Source organism: Pagrus pagrus (assembly GCF_965226575.1).
Source record: "Pagrus pagrus genome assembly, chromosome: 12".
NCBI lineage: Eukaryota > Metazoa > Chordata > Actinopteri > Spariformes > Sparidae > Pagrus > Pagrus pagrus.
This window is the reverse complement of record NC_140196.1, coordinates 26,441,882-26,468,107: the sequence shown is the minus strand read 5'-3', so window position 1 is coordinate 26,468,107 and position 26,226 is coordinate 26,441,882. Positions and strand designations below refer to the sequence as shown.

The window sequence follows — 26,226 nt, the reverse complement described above, 5'->3', positions numbered from 1 at the left end:
ATCCACAATGTTTGCACTTGATCCAGTGATTTTACAAAGTTCCAAACTACTTAAAAAATGTGCTGCGTGACATTTTCAAATGTTATTTATACAGCAGCTTAAAACTATGATAAATTCAGTTATGGTCCCTGACATTGGCTGTATCATGAACATCAACATTGTGGTGGTCTTTCCTCAATGGTACTGGTCAACAGAGGAATAAAGCACCAACATGCAGACGTTCTCTCATCAGAATAGAAACTACTACAGTCCCTTGTTCACCAAAACAATCCCTCTCCCCTTGAGGATTGAACAAACCCCCTTCCATATAAGAATCCATGTCTCAGTGTGTCTACAGGGCTTTTGTGTGTGCTCTATTTAACTCTCCAGTCTGGACTTCTACTTCCTTCGCTCTGTCCTTCAGACCCTCCAGTTTGCTCTATATCTATGTTACATCTCTCTTAATCTCCCAGCTCTCCCTGTACTTCTGTCTGTCATCCCCTTCATTCTGGTGAGGTAAGCATGTATACCTAGAGTGAAACCTATCTTTCTGAAATGGCATTGTAGAAGAGGTTTACACTCTCTACTCTAAACTCATATCAAAATCAAAAACTTAATTTTTGTTCTTACTATCGGAATTATCTGCCTCGTCCCAAGAAACACATTTTACACAATGGTTAGTCTCGCAACAACGGGTCTGATGGTGATGATGAACAGCCAGATAAAGTCTTTTATGGCTATGTATGATGTTCAAGATTAAGAAATTAACCCTGGTGCTGTCATAGAGATGTCATCGGGGTTATCTCAGCTTCTCCATGGAGACTACAAATGTTTTATGGTAGGTATAGGATCCTGTGTTTTTGAAGCTTGATCCATTCCTGAGACTGAAAGTCAGGATAGTTCTGCCTCTGCTGCTACAATTCAGGCCATAAAAAATCGTCTCTTGCCGGTCTGACGACTTTACATGTTGATAAATCACTAATCTATGGTGTACCCCTTTAAGTGTATTACTGAGCCAATGCCATATATGTGTGCATACAAACATCTACCCTAAATGTGACATTTGTTATTGATTTATTCTATCATATTTCTCATGAAAGCTGCAGGAGGTGTGTTATATAATGCAGTGAGTGTTATACAACATAGGCAGGTGGCAAATGCTATCAACATTACTAAATCATTAAAGTTCTGTATGATATTCCAACAGAGTGCCGCAGGAATGAGTCCTAAAACATGGAAGTAAGTTAGCAGTTTTTCACTTCTAGTTCACTTTTCTCAAAGTCAAAGGGGTTTTTAAATAGGTTTTCAGTAAGATGTCTGAAGGTCTGTGGTTAAGTATTGTTGACGTTTTGTTGAACAACAAAAAATATGTCAGTTAATACCCCACACGTGAATTATAATGTGTGCAAGAGTCTTAAAAAAGGTGGTTGCTAAAAAGTGAGACTACAGAGGTTGTTGTGGACATTAAGCATCCTCACACTGAACAAGCAGACTCACCTACTCACTCTCTCTTTACAGGCCGGCTTTAGTCTCAAACTATTCTAACTCTAACTTTGCAACTTATAGATTGACCAAGTTATGATGAAGTGTGTATGGGGTTAGCTCTCAACTTCTGGTGATTTTCTTTAAGTGGTGTTCATTTGTGAAGATTACCTTGCTGAACGAAAGGTCTGTTAGTCACAGAGCTTATTTTCTACAATGATCCAAAATCCAATAGAAAAGTCCCATAGGCTTTGTGTTGAGGGAATCAGAGCGAGAATACAAGAACATGTCATCCCTGCAGCACTCTATTGGGACTTGTAGTAGGTTTTGTGACTTTACAGTGTCCTTAATATCCTTCACAACCAATACAGTATGTCATCAGCTTTGTATTCATACCTGCTACATCAAAGTTTAACTTATGATATTTTCATATGAAGGTTGAATACTCATGACAAATCAGTATTGTGATTATGCGGACCAGTGTAAATGGGGTATTCCATTTAAGGACCTGTGGTTTTGCACAGTTAACACTAGCCCCAGGCAGATGTAGCCTAGTGACTGTTTAGGCTAGAAAAATGTTCTAAATGACGTCGTTTCGAGTAAACTCTAGATGTCGCCACTTCAGGACACTTCGATTGCAGCGGACGAGCAGTATGGAGGAATATTACAAAGTTTTTGTGTAGTTTTATGGACCTTTTCTCCCGGGCGCCACTTAGGCTCGTTATATGGATTATCGTTGCCGGAGAGTACCCCCCCGGGTCTCCAGCTGCACTTTGAGGAATAAGAAACTACACCGGACTTCTCATCAGCATGTAGATGAGTCGATAATGACTGAATTTTGTTTTAGAGTGAACTATCCCTTTAACAGGAGGACACCGGGGGAAACACGTTGAAAAAAACCACGCAGACATCATCATCATGACGTGTACCGTCACACCTCTTTTGGATCCGCAGTGCCGGAGTGCTGTATGAATTGACACACACTGGTTCGGCTTTACGCTGGAGCTACTTGGTTCTGTGTGAACAAACAAATGCGGAGAATTGGCGAACCTCCACTGCAGAGATAATGCAGTCTCTGTGTGAAAAGGGCTAGTGTGTGCCTACAAGTTGCTTAACTGACATTTCCCTATTAATTAAAGTGGTGCCTTGTATTTTTACCTTCTTTCCATGAGCCCCATTTGTTTCACTTCATTTTAGTACACTAACTTGCTAAAAACAATAAATAAACACATGTCCGTATTGTTTTTTTGTTAACGTTACTTAATTTTAGGAGTTGAATAGGGTTACAATGGTGGAGTGATCTGTGAATCTTTCCTGATGGTGCACTCGTGATGAAGTGAAGATCTAACAACAGAGCTTCCCCATTCTGTTGCACATAGAATGTGTTATTGCTTTGAATTTTAAGGTGGGGGATCAGCTAACATTTCAGAACTTTTAGCTACAAGCTACAATATGGCTGAATGCTTTGGGAAATGACCAGCACTGATGGAAGGTGTAAGCGAAGAGTACTTATTTGGCTTAAACATAGAAAAACACTGGTATGGTCCAGTGCAGTGAACACACATGCTGCAGTCAAATAGTCAGTTTCAGTCAGTTTACACCCCTAAAACTAGAGGTCAACTTCACCTAAACTACTCCAATTTAAGCCAAGTGATTATTCAAATTATCCAAACAGCTGATTTCTCTAAATGCCTACCAGCCAGCTCAACTCTGACCTCCTCCAGTAAAGAGAACTTCCCTATAGGGATCAACATTACATTGGAAAAACAGCATCACAATCATGGCGACTCACCACTCTTGGTGTCCTTTCCATCCAGTAAGGGTCGGTAGTCGCTCTTGGAGACGGACTCTCCCACTTTGTCATCATAGCTCTCTTTCTCCAGCGTGGCTACAAAGTCTCTTTTGAGCAGGGCTTCAGCGGGAGCCCCAGCTGGGACCCCACCTCCACCCCCACCCAGTGCATCGCGTAGGCTCAGGTCCATAGTCCTGTTACTGGAGAGAAAAGAAAAAGGTTTCTTTTATTATCCTTTGCTTGTTGCTATGTTTTTTTCATTTACCCACTCTGACAGTTATTTTACCTGTGTGTCATAGATAAAACTTCACATCACTTCTTCCTTCCAGTGACCATCACACTTATTATTTGTATGCGACTGACCATCTCACACCTTTTACAAGCCTGTCGATTCAGGTGAGCAGTGGTGTGATCACAGATGATGATAGAAATCACAAAGATGGATAAAGACACTGGCACATGTTGCACTGTATGATGTTTTCTTCTCTCTGTATCTCCGGTTTCACTGTACTTTCTGTCCTCTCTCTTAATTCAGTTTAGTTTTTACATGCTTTTCTAAGAATAATTAATGTCAAAACAAAAGTCAAAACCGTAATAACAACTGCATTAAAAAAATATATAGTATTGTTTTTCTTTGCCCTTCCTTTCTTTCAGTGTGTTGTATAGGTTCTTATGCATGTAAACAAAGGTCTTTAGAGTTAAAAAGCCCACAGTCCACTCCAATGGGAGCTGCTCTCTCCCACAGACAACACTGCCCCTGAAGTGCCTGAAACGCCTTGTTTGTGACTTCTTGACGTCACACTATATCACCATGTCACACATTTTCATAATGTATGCCAATATTCACAATACAAGTGAAGCTAACCGGCAGCTGAACACACAAAAGACTTCTTCTCTGTTAACCTATTCAAGAAGAAACCCAAAATAAAATGATGAACCTGAAAATTAGCATACACTCTACCTGATGTTACAGCAGCTCTTTATCATGAATCAGGTACTTCTCCTGATGCAGCGGTACATACAGAGGTGAATAAACAGTGACCTCTAAATAAGTAATACAATGAAGCAAACATAAATCCACTCAGGATCTAAAAACATTTTCCTACAATAATACTCATAACCTGTCATGGAAATTCTGATTTCAAAATAATCCACCAAACCATGACAGTCTGACTCTGCCAGTATGTGTCGAATGTATTGTTGATGCTGATGCAGAATGGATGAGTTGCAAATGTTTATATGGACCACCTGCTGTGAGAGTGTCAATCATTTCCATCTCTGTTACCCACTGCAACACAACAGTGAAATATAAAAAACTTCACTCAGTTACACAGTGTATGACATTTGTTGTTCTAAAGACCCAGTATCTGTAAGGAGTGTTGTGCTTTTTGTTTCCAAGGTGGAAATAAATATAAGAAGAGCTGGATAGCCGTATAGATATCAACTTAACGCTATCTACAAAAATAAAAAAAAAACAAAGACATCACAGTATCAGTCACACATTTGGGAACATTACAACACAACAAACCTCTATACTGAACTCAAATCATTTGTGTTCAAGTATTTCAAAATAAAACCTTGAAGACCTAGTTTGGGTTGGATGAACTCTTCAATCCACCTGCTAAATGCCACAAACATAAATCATAAATGGTGACAGCATGACCACTGAACAAACTCTTCTTTCTTTTTGCCCTCTGTTTCTGTTTATCCCTCCGTCCAGCCCCCCAGTAAACAAGCTGTCATTGTCTTGCAACTGTACCCAAACACACACACACACACACACACACACACACACACACACACACACACACACACACACACACACACACACACAGACTATATGGCTAGTAGCCAGTATGAGGACATACAGTAGAGTGTTAGCAGGCCTTGAGTGGAACTGTAGGCCATTGTTTCAGGAGGACACAGCACAGCAGATACCTCACACACAACACACACAGATATACACACACTTTCACTTTTCTACCTCTTTAACAGTCTTGTTCTCTGTTTTCACTCTTCATTTCTCTCTCCGACTCCATTGCACAAATGAATGAATCTACTTTTCTATTATTGCCTCTGAGTTTGTCTCATGTTTCTCTTAAAAACACACATTTCCCAATGAACTCTTGTTACTAAAGTGCTTCAACACACACATTTTGGCTTATAATCACACATCACACATCACACACACTCACGATGCACTTGATAATTCCATCACTCCAATACAAAAATTAACCAATCCAAAATAGAGGTTTTATAACCTCTACTCCCCTCTCAGCTTATTGTTCTGCCATATTTATCGCTCCATTGGAGAGGTTTCATAAGCCAGGATATTCAGTGGACTGGAGCTGCTCTTCTGTTTTCTCTCACTCATTCTGCCCCTCATTCCTCACAAAAGCAGATTATTCTGTTTAAATTATTAATGTATATTTTTTACTTATCAAGGCAAGTTAAGTGTAGAAACTTGTGTAAAACATGAATTAATCAGATTTTTTTGCTTATTCTTTCAGTCCTTGCAGACAGCCTGATAACCTTCAGTCCTACAAGAAAGGAATAAAGAGCACCGCAAGAATACGCACCTCAGCAAGGCCCTCACTAATAACAGAAAGGATCAGGAGGAGATTTGTATGCAGAAGACCTTTGCAAGGATCATTTCCCTCCTCTGGGAAAGCTGCACCAATCAATATTTTTACAAATTATGTATGAAATTATTACATGTAATGTGTATGGGGTCACTAATAGTCATGAAGCCACAGAGAATTATCACATAATGCTGCAGTTAGAGCTTTTTGGTCTATTTTGGACTACATATCATTTCAATTTAGGCCCACATCAGCAGCATGTTTTTTTAAATGACAAAGCTCAGATAAACCAAATGGTAACTACTGTTCTATCATATGACAGGCTCACAGTCAATTTGTAATCCAGAATTGATGCCTTGACTTCATCTTCCATAAGGCTATCCATTCGCAACGTCTGACTTGTGGGTTGGACGACAGTGAATCACATTCTCACTCCCAACTCCTTAAATACGGCAGCTTGGTCAATGGCCATATTTTACATGAGTGCTGTAATTTACTTAACGCAATGTTACAAAGGAATCCGGGACGTTTGACGATGTATGTTGGGGGGTGGGGCCTCCATGGATAGGACTTGTTCCAGCACGTCCTAAAGATGCTCGATCAGATTGGGATCTGGGGAATCTTGAGACTCCTCAAGTCTTCCCCTTCCTGAGCAGTTTTTGTGGTGTGTCAGGGCGCACTGTCTGGCTGGGGGGGCCACTGACATTGAGGAGCACTGTTGCACTGAGGGTTTGTATTTGGTCTGCTATGATGTTTGGCTGGGTGGTGTGTGTCAAGGCATCCACGTGAATGCAAGGACCCAGGAGAACATTGCATTGTAAGGAGATGGTCAATGTTACTCACATCACCTGTCCACCAGTGGGTTAAATGTTGTGGCTGATGGTAGATATACGTGAAAAGTTAAATGTGTCTTATTTTCTTTAAAGATATGAGACAAAACCACAACTGTACGCTATCTATTCAGCACCAAATGATCATAGTGGAACATTAAGAAGAGCCAGGTGTTTCCCTCAGGGTTTGGTGGAGACCAAAAACAGAGCTAACAGAGACTCAATTTGGACTTTCTGTCTGCTGGTGTTTTTTTGCAAACACATTAGCTATAACCACTTTGTAGGGTGATAATATGCCAGTGTTGTGTTTTTTCAGTTTGATCGCCGTCCTCAAGTTGCCAAAAAAAAAAAAAAAACATCAATGAAAGCAAAGCAGATATGACTAAGCTTTACATATGAGACTGCATTACAACATAAATGACTGATATCCACACCGTGAAACCATAAGAATCTGTCAGTACAACTAACTGACTTCATATGTGCAGCAGAATGAAACTTATAAAAGATATATTGAAAAATATTTGTAAAAACAAACTGGTTGCTGTTGCTGTAGTTGGTGTTTCAGTTGGGGGTGTCACCGATAACTGGTACTGACAATAATCATGACATTGAAAAAATTAAAAATTGACATATGAGAATAACATATGAATAATGCGCGTTCACAAATAATTGTGTTTCTTTCTGTACTCGCTTTCTCATAGAAGGTGGCAGTAATGCGCCTTAACAATGGTTGCCAACTGCCATACAATGGAAAAAGAAGAAAAAGCTGCAGTAACAGTTAACTGTCACATAGGTTTGGTCAACTTTGACAGGGTAAGTGTATAATATCAGTATAACACAGGTCCTATGATGTAACTAGTGGTCAGTACACAGCTCTGTGTGTGTGTGTATGTGTGTGTGTGAGAGAGAGAGAGAGAGAGAGAGAGAGAAAGAGAGTGAGAGAGTGAGAGAGATAATGATGATGACGACGATGATGATGAGGGGTTGGGCGAGACAGCTGTTGCACTCTGAGGGATTAAAAACTATCCCTGTACCCACAATCCCCTGCTCCAGCATCCTGCACCTCTCCCTCTCTGAACCCAACCGTCTGCTACATAATCATCTGATCCTCCAGAACACTCACATCTCTCATGCAAGCATACACACACACACACACACACACACACACACACACACACATAAAAACATGCAAAAGCTACAGATTGGCAGGAAATCAAACACATTACTGTACCATCAAAACTAGGGATGTAAAGATACCAGAAACTCACGGTACAATATCATCACGATAAATAGTCCATAATACTATAGATAGATAGATAGATAGATAGATAGATGCCAGCTTATTTACCATGCATACCTTGCCAGCGTATACAAATCATATGCTCCATGAAGGTAAAGTGCATTGTGTGATAATAAATTATTGCATATTAGTGTTGACGTGTGTTTGGAGGGGGGTGTTTTTAGTTCTGAGTTCAGCATGGTGAGGCTTTGGGGTAGAGACTGTTGATGAACCTTGTGGTGCGTGTTTTGCTGGACCTGTAGTGTTCACCGGAGGGCAACAGTTTACGATATCTGTTGCGATATTACGCAGAAAAAAATTTGACTTAAACAGTGCCCTTACATTATAATGATAAAAAGAGAAGGCCAGTTTGCTTCACCTAACGAGCCTCGGGTGTCTTATGAGAACTCAGGTGGGACCCATACTAACGAGTCTTCTTGAGCAGTATGATTGTGCCCTCTGCTGTTTTAAACAGAACAAAACCATGAATATATGAGTACGTGAAATGTTGGTAGACGTTGTCACTGTCCCATGACGGTAGGACTCGGTATAACATTACATCCCTAGTGGTGACTGATACAAACATCACATTAGCAACTAAGTCTGATTATGCTGAAAACTTGTTGAGTTGGTACTTCGAGTTTGTACTTGTAGTTTAGTTTTGTAAATTTTGATATCAATCGTGAACTCAGATTAACATTATGACTATTTGATCCACAAGTGTTTCCTCACTGTAGAGAGAGGAAGACTATTTGTTCCTGACTAGAACGACAGGTCTGGACCGTTCATGAATTTAGCTTGTACCGTTCTCTTAAATCACTCCTACAGTATGTGCCACATAAGAGTTAATCTGTTGGTATGGGTGCTTCTTGCAGGGGGCCCAATGTGACGATGTGATTATTGTCTGCTCACCACTGCCTTGTGAATAATAGAAGAAGTGGATGCTCACAGATGGAGGATTGGGCTTGAGACCAGTCTTCCATACCACTATCAATTACTGTCAGATCTAAACTTGTCAATAAGCCCCGGCTGATCTGTTTGAAGACAGACATTAGTGATTTACTGAAGCCAGAAACACATATGCACAAAAAGGAAAATACAGCACAAGTCATTATCATCGAACCCCACAGCTGTTTATACACAACAGTATGATACGAGTTAGCTTTATGGCCTAGTGGCAGGTCAGTTCAGCTCAGTGATAAGTCACAGTACAATATCCGCTAATGATGTAACAACAGTGAATGAAGAAGTGAGTTGCCCCGGGGAGCTGCTTCTTCCTGCATTCATGATCTTGCTGCCCATTGAAAACGCAATAAAGAATCATCTCCATCGCTCTAAAACATAAATCTCTTCTCTTTTTTTTAAGAAAACACAACATATAATATGATTTCTAAGGTTTTGTCAATTCATGTTACTATAAACAATATCTTTTCCTCTTCACATGCTGGTGTCAGATGTTTATCGATACATTTCATGAGGATTGCATTATGTAAAGTGTCTCTGACCTTTTGCAGCTCAGCGTACATGATAAGTTAATGTGCAAACAGTGAAGCACAGGAGCACTTTCAGTCTCTCAGCAGTTTCAATTTAGTTGTCCAGCCTGCTGCAGGGTTCACACACAGGTGAAGAGACAGAGAGACACCGAGACAGGAGAACAGAGTGTGAAAGAGAGAGAGAGAGTGGGTGGGAGAGAACAACAGGGGCTGTTTGTGCTTTTGTCATCCAAAAATAAATCGGGACTTTAAGCAGCAACGGTTGAAGGGATGGCTACAGCAATTGAGGAAAAATGCTGCACAATGCTCATGCACGATTCTGTCTCAACACTTCCCGACGTTGTATCCCAGCTGTCTACTACTGGAGAATGACAAGTTTGCCGTAACAACAAATACATCAAAAAAAGTGTTGCTTCGTGATATTCAATTTACACCACTACAGCAACCCGTGGGAACGTTTGCAGACACTGTAACGGTCCGTTTTTATTCCCATTTCATTGCATTTCATCATGAATAAACTGTTACTTCTGCAATAGAGGAGAGCAAAAAACTAGCTGCAGACCTGATTCAAATATTACTATTTGTAATTTAATTTCCTATGTTATGATTTAAATACAGTGACTTACAGTAGCATCATCTTTCTTCTTTGTAGCATAAAACATTTAAAAAGTTTCATATGCAGTCTGTAGATTCATAATGGAAATAACTGAAATCTACACATGCTGGACCTCAGTGTATGTAGCTTGGAATGATAACCTAGAGGGTATTCAGCTGTAAGACAAACTATGAGATAGAAAACTACCCATTCACCACTAAAACTAGCTGAACTTCAACTTTAAAGAGCATGTGCTGAGTTATTTTGTGTAAAACTGCAGATTCTGGACTTGTAGCAGCAGATGAAGCATAAAATGAGTGTGCACTGTAATAAGGTCAAAAGTGTTGCCAAAATGGATTAAAAACACAAGGAAATCTACCAAGAGGTGTGATTACTTAATTTGGATCATCCTTATCACAAGTTTACCATGATGAAAGCTACCTCTCCTGGGCCCTATCAGTTCCTTGTGCACTTGGAGATGTAAAAAGGCATTTCGGCTTAAGAAATTCCATACAGTGATGAACTCACAGAGAAATATCACCTGACACTGCAGTCCCCCTCAGCTTTCTACAGAGCCTTTTACCATCTTTCAGCACATTGTTTTGGTTTCGTATCCCACAACTTTGCTGTTTTGGTTTACTCTCACTGCTCTCATCAAACTTGTGAGAATAGCTATGATAAACTCAATGTACACTTCCTGTACAGTATCAGAAATCACGTGACACCTTTTAATGCCCTTGACATGACCGCATAAAAGTGGAAAATGAAATGTACAATAGAACGAACAAAATGTATTCTTTATGAAATAAACTGCAACATTTAGCTGTTCCTGCTCATCCAGCAAGTGCTATAAGTATAAACATAATAGAAAACAGATATAAACTGCGTGCGCTGCTCTCTCCGGGCACGCAATGTTTCCACCAGCGGTGACTTAAACCCATTGGGAATTTTGAGTTTGCGTTTTGCCCCATTGAGCGTGCTACAGAGGCTCAGTATAGATTGGTGTTGGGATCACTTTGTGATTTTCGAAGTGTAAATTAAATTGCTAGAAGTAAAAAGCTAATGCTAGGCGATAAACAACCACCACTAAGCCCTCTACTTCACAATAACTATACATGTTTTCTTTAAATTGATCAATCTTACAGAGTTAGAATAGTTTGCAACTGAAGCCACCAGACAACTGAGTAGTTGAGTCTCCATGTTGACGTCATCAAGCCAAGTCTCATTTAGCCACGTGTGAGCAACTACCGTTTTTAAGACACGTAAGCAGTTTCTAATTAAATTGTGGGACATTTTATAATGTATTTTATTTCACAGAACAAAGCATGTAGTAAATATCTTACGCCTGTGGTAACCACACACCTTATTTCAGGCATTAAACAGAAAACCCGTAGACTTTGAGTCAAAGGAACCGGATGTGCAAAAATGCTAACCAATTTCTGGGTTTTAGGACTCATTACTACAGCACTCTATTACAGTGCCACAGCAGCAGATTGAGTTAACAATGTTAAGTCAGCAGTTATAGGTTTGTTTGCAGTGAATAATAAATAGTGTATGTGCTTGTTAATATAAGCACACATGTCGTTTTTAATGTTAAGAATGTCAATTAAAACAGAGAATTTGTTAATGTAATTTTTATCGCAGACACGATAATTGGAATTCCCATTATGTGTTAGCATCGAGCTAATGATTCTTATCTAAGGTCGAGTGTGGAAACAAACCACATTCAGAACCCAACCCTAAGCATCAAACTTAGAACTGTAGGGCCACTGACCAGGCTGCTGTATTTGTTGCTCTTTGTCTGCTGAATGTATAAAAAAGAAATTACAAACATGTTGGGGTACTGACACACCCTCATTAAATGAGACAATGTACATAAAGTTTTAAAGGGGCAATATGTAAAAATGTTCAATAATCAACAAAATGTAAAGAAATAACTATTTAAATATTATGATGTCTGTGTAGCTAATTGTGGTGCAAAGTTAGCATGCTAAACAGAAAAAACACCAGCGGTGTAAACACTAAGGGCCCTATTTAAACGATCTATAGCATTTGATCTAGGGTGGTTCCAAGTCAATTTTGCTAGTTGTATGGCAAATAATCTGTGCAAAGTAAGGCACACGGTGTAACAGAAATTAAACCAATCAGGGTGCCGTCTCTCATTCCCTTTAAAAGCCTGGTGGGTCAGGACCTGCAGCATTTAAACTGTGGCACTCTTCTTTGCTGAGGGACAGGTATGTGGTCCTCCACTGCTGGACCCTTTGCGTCTGCTGTCTCACAATCAACAACAACTCATTTTGACTGAAAAATATTTGTTACAGTGACATTACTGCGCATGGAAACATTTGTACGAGTGTTGTGAACCTGCCCGTGTAGGAATAATGTATCCTATGAATAGCAGGAAGTGCGCCTGACCACACCTAACTTTAAGACCAACACGCCCAGGGGCGCACAGATGGGCACTGGGCCTGAAAATGAAAGCTGCGTCAGTCTAAAACTAGCAATGACACTTGCACTTCGCTGTGTGCCGCTTTGCGCAGAGCGTAAGATAAAACCCTCCCCTGGTCACCGAGCTCCCAGTCCAAACTGCTGCACAGCTGACAAGTGGCAAATTCTTGCACGTTGCACCTTCAGTTACCTCACCTTATAAGATTTCTGAATAATTAAGACCTTCATGCCATCACGCAGAATTATCTAATGCAGCTTTAAGGGAATCCGAGAGTGTGGGAACTATTCTTCCTTGCTGTTTTAGCTACATTCATATGTGAGGATGGATATTAATTGAATCTGCATGGTTAGATGTCAACCAAGAGAACTTACTAAGATGAGGGACTGCTCCTGTGTTAGCTGATGTCTAAGATGACAGGCCCAGCAAATGCAGGGGATAGATGAGCATCCTAATTTAGATGGGAGCTTACAATCTAGACGGCTGAAATGTGTCTGGGAGTCCATTAGCTAGCTCAGAAGTGTCGACTGTGAAACTTATGGTCATGTCAGGCATGCTGGAGGAGTTCCCTCTGGGCTTTTTTCATGCCGTTAATAAAACCTGCTACAACAAATGGATGGTGATGGTGAGAATGAATCCTTTTCTGTGATTAAACATTAAGGACGAAGACAAAATAAAAGGAAATGCATCACCAAGGCTGTAATTTAGACATGTTCCCATTTTTCAGACTCACAGCATGTAACGAGTTAATAAAATCCTGTCATGGCTGCCCAGCCAGTCGCCATGGTGACTCAGCAGCTCCTCGCTGTCTCCTTCTTGACGGGCACAAGCTCTGACACACAAACACAATCTCACACACACACACATGTACAGTGCGTCTCTGATGAGTAGCAGTTTAGATTACTGCTGACGACACACTGTGCCAACCTATCCAGACACACACATACATACACAGCATCAGTATATGAGAGAGAGGTGCAGATAGTCAGCTTATCCCACCGGCCCAATGACTCACAGCATAAATGTTTGCTGTGTTTTGTTTTCAAAGTGAGCAATAATAAAGAAAATGACGACAGCACAGAGGAGAAGAGTCAGTGAAGGAGACCAGACAATGAAAGAGAAATGAGGACAGTACAGTACCATGAATGATACTGCATCTTTTCAAAGTTCATCTCTCTACTTCCACTGACTGGTTATACTACAGCTCCAAGAGTCCAACTGTGATCTCTTCATTGGAGCGTGGGAGGAAGGCAACACAGTTTTTATTTCTGAGTTCGCTAACACATTCATATGTGGTTCTGCCTCTGCTGTACATTCAAATGTAGTCATGTGACCATCGTCCACACTTTACATGACTTAATGTAGCCCAAGAAACCTTGCATAATGTGACTGAACGGGAGCAAACACATTAACATTTGCAGACGTGTTTTTTCATTAGTTACCACTTCTATTAGCTCTTTTAGCTCTGTTAGCTGTTATCTCTGTTATCACTATAAGCTATAAGGTTTGTAGCTTTCAGCTTCAGGAGCCAAACACAACGCAGGACTCATCTGCTGCCCACCTGCTGCTAACAGCTAACCAGCCTTCCTGCTGATTTGGACACAGATTTGTTGTTCACAATGTAGCACCATTGAAAGAGAGTTTACTGCTTCCTTGCCAATTTGAGCGTGCCATATTTTTCATAGCTCTTGGGCTGATTAGCCAGTCAGTGATAGCAACTAACATTGACAAAGCACTGTGAGGATATGTCTGGCTATGCGATACTATAACTATAGTAACTTTTTGAGAAGAGAGTTGTAGACAGAGCTGAGTTCAGTTGTCATTTGCTTAGAATTAGTTGTACATATTCATACATACAAATCCATTTTTCAAGAGGGGTCCTGATCTCCGTTCACCCCAAACACATATTAATATTGCCCCTGAGGCAACGGGACATCATTGCACTTGAGCCCTGATTAAACTATTTTATCTATTTCTTTTACATTAAACAATTTCCTAAAAAATCCTAGAACTGAAAATCGATCAAAATAAATATTAGATATGGAAGTATCAACCAAAACTAAATGTGATTTTTAAGCAACATTAGTGGACTAATAACACAGAAAAAGACACAGGACTTCAGTGATATAGACATGAAAATGTCAGAAGTAGCAGTTACCATTTACATCCTTTATTTATTCTTTGACGACCATGTGACTTTTTTAAACAAGATATACTGTGATTCGTAACTTCTTATTCTGAGCTTAAATTATGAACTCCTGCTGTTGTCCTGTGCATAGGGTCTCTCTTTTAGTGCGTCTTAGACAACTGACAGTAGAGGTCATCTTGTAAATTTTGTCCTTTACTCTATTGTACCATCCAATGTCAGGTCTGATCTGAATGTCAGCCACTGTGATCAGCAGGACAGAAAAGACCTTTGCTTGATTCAAATCACAAACACACACTGATGGGAGGTCGCTGGGAGAGGATGATGAGAATGAAAAAGGCACACACTCATCCCATCCTCTATGGCTCTACTGTACCGTATGATGTCAGGTCTGATCTGAATCTCTGCCTCTTCTCTCAGCAGGAGAGAACGACCTTTGTTGTTTCCTCTGAACTCTCTGATCTGTTTGCTGCATCTCTAACATATATTCAGGTGAGTCAGGGGACGGTCTTTATAGTAGTGCACTTTAATTTGTTTGGTATTTACTGGTTAAACTGCTTCTGAAAAGAGCAAGCAATCAGTAATAGATGCTATTATCTACTTACAGTTACATGTTTCTCCTTCCAATAGGGCAAGAAGTATAAAAAGCTGAATAATCAAGAATTTGTATAATATGTATAGTACGCCCACTGATGTGTTTGTAACGCGTCACAAGAGCTGTAGTCTTTTGAGAGCAAACAAAATATTTGTTTTGACAAAACAGTGGTACCTTAAAGGTCCACTTACCAGCTGAACTTTCAACTGCTCCTTACAGTCTTGATCAGTGAATGATTTTCTAAATGCGTGACATGGTTAGAAGAACCAAAACAGTGCATAGTACGTGGCTCTTCAAGTCAGGACTGTTTCTTTCAGACTGCTCCCAAGGTTTAGAAGACACTTACATGCTCAAAAAAATCGTTGTTTAACTTTGGCAAAACCACAAAAGGTTCACATTTTTATAACAAGTCTGCTAATAGATCCTGATTCAAGGTGGTTCCCAACCGGGTCACTGCATCGCAAGATGGAGACAGGAACTTATTTTTTGTTATGCACATGGAGAAACTGCAATTTAATAATTCAAAATGCCCCTGATCAGGTCTATTCTTCCCTTATTTTGCTCCTGTTTACACCTGATGGTTGCATTTCACAATCACATACGACGTTTACTGCTATGAGCTTTGGTGTCCTTGGCACGTGGTTGATATTAACTCCTAATTACCTCATCCTTTCACCTGGATGTTTGTTTGTGTGTGTGTGTGTGTGTGTGTGTGTGTGTGTGTGTGTGTGTTTTTGTGTTGAAACATAATATTATATAAAGAAAATTTGCAAGACAATTAAGAGCACAGGAATAAAACACATATTTTATCTACACAACTGTGCTGATATTTTGCAGACATTTCTCTAGTTTTTGCTTTTTTCTTATGAATTACTCATTTACTGCCTCTCCAAGCCTAAATGGTTGAACTGGTGACAACTGGCAAGACATATGCAACCTGTTACAAAGTGTCTCAGGTACACATTACTTTGTTTTAAGGGCAGGGGTCTCAAACTTCACTTATCTTGGGGCCACTGCTGGTATTGTCATCTCGTAGGAGAGCCACTTCAGCGTTCAAGTACTACAATAAAGTGCAAAACTTCTGTTTCTATTACTAACATAATAATCTAGAAATGTAAACACCACCAGACACCTGGCAGCACTTCTGCTCGGAATTTAAAAAGTGTACATCTACTTCTGTATGCACATTAGTTTGGACCAGCGTAAATCTTTTTTTCCTTATAAATAACTTATTAAAACCTTACACTGGGCTTGCTGCATTAGTAGGTGTTCCTGGTGTTTACACAATGGTTGGGCATACACCAATTACATTACTTGCCAACTGTCCCCACTGCTGTTTTGTTTTTTAAAAAAATCAATAGTCCAAAGACGGATGCTACGATCACAAACTGCCAGAGACGTGTACTCCATGCAGCAGTGGGGCCAGCAGCAGAGTCACAGCACAGAGTAACAGGACTCACATTTAACTTTTAGCATGGAGAGAGTTAGGACAGCTCACTGACAAGAAGATGATGGAGGATTTGTTGCCAAAGCGAAAAGCAAAAGCACCTACTTCGCAATATGTCGGATTTAGACTCAGTCATTTTAGGGAACCTGATAACGTTAAGGAGGGATAAGGAATTGTTACTTCACTAAGAAGGTGTGCATCCTGTTGCCTGGAGCTCTTCATTTAACAGCTCCTTCTTGTTCATTACCCCCACAGACTGAATAAACATACTCCCTGGCATATTCAAAATTGATCAACTGCCTACAAATGCCAAAAATGACTGCTGTTCTAGCTCTGTAAACGCAGCAGTGATGCTAGCTGAACACACTGCATTTCCTGTGACTAGTCTACTTCAAAATAAAAGTCAACTTGCATTTTTATAAATAGAATTGTGTCTTTATTTCATATGAAGGTTTAAAAGAGGAGTGCCGGAAAGTTTGAGACAGTTTGAGACCCCCGTTTTAAGGGGTCATCAGCCAGAAAGGCTGTGAGCCACAGTTCTAATAAGGCCTGCACCCTAGGGCAGAAAAATAAATATGTTCACTTAGATATTGCAATCAGTTACAGTAGCTCGTGGCCCATCTTCTGTTGGACAGGATCTTTGGCACTGTATGCAAGTCTTTTAGTTAATTCATGACACAAATGTGTGTAAAATCTAAATAACAATAAAAAACTAAAGACTAAACACTAATTTCTAAGCTAGTTTTAGCCAGTTATGGTGGCACTAAATGATTTCTGTTGTATCTGGCCCATCCAACACCAACCTCTGAAATCCCAAGTGTGTGTCTGGGTAATGTGCCTATTTAAAGCCCACAACCCTCACTGAAGCACTGCTTTGTCGTTTGTCCTCAGTCACCGAGGTTCCTGTTAATGCCAGGGTCTGTGTCACAAAGCAACATTAGTGTGTAGTGAGCGAACTTTGAGGCCTTTCATTTTCACAAAGGTGATTCACTGTTAACCAGGCAAGATCACCATGGGAACCACAACTGAAGCAGGTTCAAGCTGCATGGGAAACATAGCTACCTCCTCACCAACTCTCAAGTTGATAACATGAAGGATCTGTTTGCACACTGATGCTCTTATAAATAAATGCAGGGGGTTTACACAGTGGCAATAGAAATGGCTTCTAACAGATAGCTCATAGTTAACGTAATTCTCCGAGGTCATCAATAATAAATCAAAATTACTATTGCAAATTAAGTGTACTGAAAGTCTTTCGACACATTCTCAAGAGTAACTGATGCACCAGATTGCACCCATATTGTCATCAGCACAGCGTTAGGCCAGCTTTACAGTGTTCACAGACTAAAAGGGAAAAGACAATATTTTATCAATGAAAAGTTTTCCCACTGTGTCTTCACTACCAAATAGGGCTGATTATCTGCAATTTGCCTCAGCAACATTTTTACTATCCAACACACACTAACATATTGAATATATGTCACCACATTAGTTCAAAATCTCATACTATCCTTTCCAATGCATCAAGGTCATGATATGATTATTTATATTGGTAATAAAAATGTTTTAAGGGTAATGGACCCAGTAATTGAACAATAAAGGGCTGTCAAGTGAAGATACTTGTGTTTAATGTTTGAGTAAAGCCTGATTTATGGTAAGTGTTCCACAATTTTGAGTGTCCCTTGAGACAACAACAACATTACACATAATAATTTGACCCACTTATTGGACAATATATTTTAGTGCAGTCATAAGGCAATCAATAATCCAAAGCAAAGCAGTCTGATTGAATGTTCAAATACTACACATAAGGGTTTAATGCTCTCTGTTACCATTGGGCTGACATCTTAATTCACTGCCTCAGTTCAAACTGTGCCAGTCATACTATTGCACTTTGCTAGTGGCTTAGTAGGATGTATACAAAGTGCTTTGTTTTACATCATTGAACACTATTTGAATCTACACATTTATCGTCTTTTCATTCCATTCCTGCTTCCTGTGTGCTATAATAAAGCAGTTTTTCACTATCACAGAAGACTTCCCTATGGTTGGAGGATTCTATCAGAGTCATGTAGCTCATTCATACAGCCTGGGTGGATATAAGGCAGAAACATGAAGAGATAACTTCATGTTTTGACCCCAGTGTTACATAATCTTACAAACTACTATCAGGGCGTAGATTGCCTGAAGGGGCTACACCACTATTAGATCATATACAGTATCTACTGTACTGCCTCTGCCTGGCTGTTGACTTACTGAATGACCGAAGAGCCGACACATTTCCTCTTAAAGTAGCCGATTGTAACGTAAATTGTTATGCAAAATTACTGACCAGCTGCATGACTGGTTTACTTTCTGTTTCATTGGTAACCTATGTGGCTCTGAATGCCTAACCACATGGAGAATTGAGTGAAAATGTGGAGTATACCTGGATAGATGTGCTTGCCTGATTCTTGCCTGCCTGACTGGTAATCTGGGAGGGATTGCTTATAATCCCACCAATCCCCAAAACAGAAATTATGGCATCAGCATCACAACAGCCATGCATTAGAACATCTCTGATAATCCATCTGGCTTCCTGCTTGTAGTCTTAGGCAGAGTAGGAGCAGTGGTTTTAAAAGTGTGAGTTCAAGGCCTGGGACACTGGAAGAGAGGCCCGATCCCAATACACCTCTAGTGCGAAGTGTTAGGGCTACACAGCCCTCCAAATGGAGATTTTGCAGAGGCACACTTCAAACTGATGGTTATGTGAACTTGTTTCAGTGTGTTATGGTCCTTTTTTTCATAACAAGCAAAAAACATTCAACTTGTCTGTATTATTCCGATTCCAATATCAGTATCGGAAATGGCGCTGATACTGCTGAAAATGCAGGTATCGGTATCGGTGAGTATGTGAGTCTATGCACTGATCCGATACCATGTGATTTAGAAACGGGACCCTGCTACTTCCCAGTTAGCTTTGTTAGCTCTGCTTAATGTTGGAAATCAGTTCTTCTTCACTGCTCTAAAAGCCAACACAGAAAGCTGGCTGTGCTGCCCCTGGCAACTACTGTTTTTAGAGTGGCGAAGAAGAAATTAAATTATGTCAATTTGGTGGTGACTGCTAAGTTAGCTAGCACTACTGAGGAAGGGCAGAAGAGCTAATACGGCCAATGTACCAAATGTACATACGTGAGCTTTACCTGCTAGCTAGCGATTCACATACACAATGACTGTGTGTGAAGCTGTTTACAGCTCTGCAAAGGGCAAGTTTTCACTCATGTTGAAACACTTTTAGCTGGCACTGATGCACTTTCTCCAACCATGAAAAGTTCATCCACACAATAACTTTATATGAACCAGGCTACGCCTAAAACTCAAATTAGCATGGAGCCACTGCCAGTATTGCCATCTCATAGGAGGGCCACTACAGTGTAGGTGCAATATTTTGCATACATATTTTAACAGTACCAATCTTTTTTCCTTACTCTTAAATTACTTATTGAAACCTTGCACTGAACTAACAAATAAAATACATTTGTACTTCTGTACTTCTTGCCAGACACATAGCAGCATATTTTCTTCATATTTAACAAGAAAAATGCAAACAGAATTAAACATCTTTATGTACATTAGTTTTTAACAGCGCAAATCTTTTTTTTTTATAAATAACTTGTTTAAACCTTGCACTAGGCTTGGTGCGGTAGTTGCTTAACCTGGTGTTACACTGTTGTCTGACTTACACTGATTACATTTCTTGGCCACCGCTCCCACCGTCATTTTGCTTTTTAACAAATGAATAGTCCAGTGACGGACAATAAGACCAGAAATGTCTACTCCAGCAGCACAGCAGGTATCACATTTAAGTTTTAGCTTGGAGAGAGCTGACTGACAAGATGATGACAATGAGGATTTGTCAAAGCGAAAAGCAAACGCGCTAATATGTCGGATTTCAACTCATAACAGATAACCTGATAACACTAATGAGGGAAAAAGAGTTGTTACCTCTCTGATAAGTTGGAGGTGTGCATCATGTTGCCTGTAGCTCTTTATCAAACAGCTCCTTCTTGTCCAATACTCCCACAGACTGAATAACTTCTCCCTGACATTTAAAATTGATCTGCTGTCTACAAATTCTGAAAAATGACTGCTGTTTTGCTCTGTAGATGCATTTTTGATGAGCGACAGTGGTGCAAACTGAAGACATTGCATTTCCTGTGACTAGTCTACTTCAAAATAAAAGTCAACGTGCGTTTTTTTTATAATCGTGTTTTTATTTCACTTGCATATGAAGGTGTAGTTTAAATTAGTGTGAAACAAACAAATGGATTATGTTATATTTTTTACATTAGGTCACCGGTCAGATGGAGGCCCGGGGGCTGGCAGTTTGAGACCCCTGTTCTAATGAATGTCATTGCAAATACTGAAATACTGCAATAACATGCCAAACATCTCTACAGTAGCATGGTTACCATTATCAAACTAGCATTTATTTTTATTGTTTATTTTCTTACTTATTCTTATAATGCAGTAAACATATTTGTTGCCTTTACAATGCTTTTAAATTTGTTATATATTAGTTATGAAGGAGTAAAAAGCCTTTTCCTACTTTTGAACACAATTTAAGTCGTAATGTAAGAGAACCTGCTAGATGTAGTTACGTACATTTTTTCTTTCTTCTCTCTCTGCCTGTCCATCACTTGATTACCAAGAAATTTCCCATTAAGTGTTAAGACGGATGCCACAAAATCTGAGCAAGGAAGGGGGATACACCCGGAGCAGTATATCTTCTAGTCAACAGTTAACACAGCAAGTTAGTAATTACAACTGGGCAATGTTCGCTATTCATTCACTCATAATTAATAAAGAAACATTAGTGTTTTCTCCACTTATCTTTATAAATAATATGCCATACTTTAAACGTATTTGAATTGTGTTCATTCACCATTAGTTCCCCATTGTTCTGGGAGCCACACTGTTGTTTCATTGAAGTAAAATGGCCAGGAACAAGAATGGGTCTGCTGTCCACCAGTAACAGGCACTTATTATCCCTACCAAAAGTCCTGAGTCATGACAAGCTTATAAACTTGTGTTTTTAAGGTTTTTTGTCACATTATGGTCCCTTAAATACCTTGAAAATGTTTTCTCCTAGGCTAAAAGTGCAGTATAAAGTTTCAGTCCATGACATCCTAAACAGCTCTGGAGGGGTTGTCTTACATCTCCATTGTGCTTTTCTAAGGCTTGTGTCTGTAGTAGTCCTGCAGCCTTTACAAGAGGAAAAGACACCTTTTTACAATCAGCAAAATCCCAAACGTTATCTGGTGGTCTCCTGGTGGTGGGGAGCAGCCACGGCTACAAAAAAATACAGGAATCAGCTGCAGCACCAAATAAGCAATTTGTAGATTTTTAATGATTTTTGATAAAAAACAAAACATATTGGGGGTCTAGTGGCCAAAGACAGGACTGTGGTACCCAGGTGGGAAAATGTACTGTATCAACGACTACTGCCAAATGTGAGTATTTGCTGCGTTTCATGCACTTACATTGTAGTAAGTTGGTAATTCATTGGTTTTAAAATGTTGAAAAAAATAGCAATTCTTTCTATTTTCTGATGTTTAATTAATTGATAATGAAAATAATAGTCATGGCAAGTAGGCAAGTTGTTGTTTGTTCATTCATGTCATTCCCCCACAACTAGCAAACTGAATCTTTTGGTTTTTTTGGTTTCAGAACCATGATCGGGACAATAGATTCTCACCTCAATTAGATAAGGGATCAATGAATCAGGCACACTGGACAAACATATTCAATGAACAACCCCTCTGTCCCTGCACTCTCTCTTCTACTAATGGAGAGGGGGGACAGCAGGTTAACAAGGGAGATGCATTTTGGCCATTTTGCAACAGGGATGGTATCCCCCTACATCCCCCTCAAATCGCCTACTGGTCACAGCTTCCACTTTCAATTTGTCCAAAGTGACCTACATTCTTTTTTGCATGAAAAACTTACTGCAAGGATTCAATTCTAAACATAGTTGGCAAATAATTTACTTTCAATCAACTAATCAATCAATCAATCAATCAATCAATCAAATGATCATTGCAGCTCTACTGGAAATGTGGACATATAAACATAATAATAAAACATAATATAAAAAAATGAATTGCTCTCTATCATAATGTTTATCTACTTATACACATATGAAAATAATGTTTTGATCTATCATCACATATTGAGACATTCTAATCATGCCTAGTAGTTATGTCACAAAAATAAATAATCCAAACTCAAGAGGATTTTTTGATTAAATACAGAGCGACAGATGAGTGACAGAGACAGGGTCAGGCTGTAACAAGGCAACAGGTAGGCAGAGCTGGACAGACAGAAAGCCTACACAAACAAACAGTGTCAGAAAAATGACCCCTTCAACCAGCAGGTCCATCAGCACAAAGCATTGTCCCCTGACCCACACAAATGATTTAAAATTCTTGTCTAGACCCTGAATCTTCCAAAGATAATACGTCAGGTTGAATTATTGCATAAGATGACAACTCCAGCATAGGGTTGCAACTAGCAATCGCTTTCAATGTCAATAAATCTGTTGATTATTTTCTTGAATAATCGTCTAGTCTATTAAATATTGATCAGTGTTTCCCAAAGCCCACGATGGCACCCTCAAATGTTTTGTTTTGTCCACAAACCAAAGATATTCAGATATTCACAGGAGAAACCAGGTCATTTTCATGTGCAAAAAGCTGGAATGAGAGAATTTAGCGATTTTGTCCTAAAAAAAAAAAAAGATTCAGTGATTATCAAAAAAGTTGATTAATTCAATAGTTGACAACTTATCGATTAAAGGGTAACACACACATTAAAGTGTGTTTACAGGTCTTATGGAGTAAACTGCTTATGTAAACAAACAAAAATAAGTAGTATAAAGCCTCCCCCAAAACTGATGGAGTCACCCTTCAATTGATCGTTGCAGCTCTACCCCAGAATATAGTCATCTTATGTAATGGTGCAGCCATGTGTGTTGGGTTTAACAAGCACATACAGAAAAGACACTATGATGTTCGCTCCAACTTTAGAGCCACTTCTTCTTTAAGGGAGGATGAAGGTGTTAGCACTCTGAGAGCATTCCTACAGTTTGTCTGTGCACATTAATTAACGAGTTTACAACGCAATTATCATGCTCGAATGACACATGTTCAATTTCTAACGTGAAATAGACCAAAGATCAAAACCAAGAAGCAGCCGGAGAGAGAAATACACTAGCAGAGATGGAACAATGTGTACTAATCCACCGACACAGGATGCAGCATGTGTGGATATGTGTGTAGAGTGGGGGGGTGGGTAGGGGTATTATTGTATAACGACAGGCTTAGTCCCTATAGAACATCACAGACTCTTACCAAAACTGGTGGCTCAGTAACATCAGAAAAAAGCCTTTATATAACAAGGCCTGTGGAGCTGCACCTGACTGCTGGGGAGAAAAATATGCTCCTGTTGTAAATATCATAGAGACAAACAGCAGCACAATTTATAGGTTACTGTAGTCCCATATGGGATTATTAAGGTTAAAGAGGTACAGTCTGAAATACATGATATGGAATGAACTACACGCTCATTAATGGATAGTGAGGAGCACTGAGCTCCTGCAGGATGGTAATGGGAGTATTTTTGGAGTAGTACTACAGCCTGGTGGGTTTTTCAGCAGGAGGGGTGTACCATCCCGACTGCGGCACCACCATAACAAAGAGACACGAATCCACAGGGCTCCGCATGAGACAGTGATCCCCCCTCACACGCCCACTCCCTTCTTCATTGTGATGGGGAGCACCGTGCACCACGATGTCAGTCTGCCAGTCCGCCATATGAAAAGCTAAATATAGGCCCATATCCATGCCACTGCAGCGCGAGACTTAAATAATGCTATAAATATGACATGAATTTCATCATTCATTCAGTGAGGCACTAGAGGATGGCGTAGCGCGAGGACCCAGTAAACAACGATAATCACGCGATGACACGTCGCATCTCGGATGTAAATGTTCAGATAGGTTTGTCTACTCACCGTCTCGATGTGTCCCGGGTCTTGAGCTGTGTGTGTGTGTGAGCGTGTGACAGTCACAGTGTGTGATGGTGAAAATCTCTCCACCTTTCACTGCTTACAGAGCAGACTGGTGCCAGGACTCATACACAAGCCCCGCCCCCTTCCCCAGCCCGCTCAGCCAATCAGGAGCCAGGAGCAAAAAGAAGAGCCTTTCTCCCTGAATCTGCAGGCAGCAGGGCTGCAGCTGCCTTCACGTGCTGCCGGAAATATGAGATTTTGTCTTGATTTATTTATGGATTTGTAAAGCACATTACAGTAAATCCACGTTAAAATGAGTATCCATCAAACAGTATCCATCCATCCATCCATCCATCCATCCAACAGTATCCATCCATCCATCTATCTATCCATCCACCCATCCTCTTTGGAGGATCATGACCAAATCACATAACATGGTAATAAAAAAATACATTTTGAAAACCCATGTCACGTCAGCACAAACTAACACATAAATGAAAAAATGTAAACATGTCATTGATATATAAATCAAACAATCATCCTTAACTTGACACCCTGCACCATGAATAAGCCATGACCTGTCTCCCTTTTGTCAGTCAGCAGTAAAGAGCCACCTCAACAGCTGCATTATTCACCAGCATTTTACAGAAATTCACTCTGGCCCTGGTGTTTTTGGCCAAGCTGAGCATGGACAGCAGTTACCTGTGAACATATTTATTCTAGAGTATGGCTAAAATGTCCCCCATTTCCATACAACTATATAACCACCAACATCTATTGATCTCAGCTGACTAATATTGACAGTTTCGGTTCAACTTTATTGTCATTGAGCACAGTATGAATCAGTACATTGGAATGCAGTATACAGTATAGTGCGATTAGTAGCAAGGTGCATATACAGTCGACAGCCTATAAAGATGAATGGATGTACAGAATGGACAATAAACAACCATGATATGTCCAGTATGGACAGAACCAGTAGTATCTAGACTGACAGTAGATCAGTCTAGCTATGTTATGTATGTAAGTCATGTTTGCAAACAGTTTAAAAGAAGCCATTATCTAGTTCAATGTTGTCTGAGTTAATGGTGCAATATGTAAGAATTGGCTACCTGGCATATTCATACTTCAAACAGATACAGGCAGAGCATGTCATCAGAAAAAACGCAGTCTGGACTGGGAGCTACACCGCTAGCAGAGTTGCTCTGGCAGGGGCTAGCTGGCTAGCATGCTAACTGTTATTGTTATTCTTAATTTTAGATACTTCTTCAATTTTTTTTAATCAATATTCTTACATATTGCACATTTATATACATTCAGAGTTAAATAGAATACCCGAAGTGCAAATACAGTAGGCATATTGAGCCTTGAGTAGTAGCAGTGGTGGCTTTAAAGTAGAGCAAAAAGTCTGACGTGAAGAGTCCTACTAAGATTCCTCCGAGTAGGTGCTGTTGCCAGGATAGTGTGTTATGTTGGCAGTTTGTGTTTAAGAAATGACTTTTTGGTGTAC

General features: G+C 39.9%; 1 protein-coding gene across 4 annotated transcripts in view; it reads right to left on the bottom strand.

The window, feature by feature from the left end:
* The window catches only part of map4l (microtubule associated protein 4 like), a 113,041-nt gene extending 88,212 nt beyond the window's left edge, over positions 1-24,829 (bottom strand). For all 4 annotated transcript variants that reach the window (XM_084368621.1, XM_084368622.1, XM_084368623.1 and 1 more), the window contains exons 1-2: positions 24,720-24,829; positions 3,254-3,453 (exon numbers count right to left, since the gene is read on the bottom strand). In XM_084368621.1, coding sequence (XP_084224747.1) covers positions 3,254-3,443 — 190 coding nt within the window. In that variant the 5' untranslated portion in view covers positions 3,444-3,453; positions 24,720-24,829. The remainder of the gene's footprint in view (positions 1-3,253; positions 3,454-24,719) is intronic.
* Between the last annotated feature and the right edge of the window lie 1,397 nt (positions 24,830-26,226).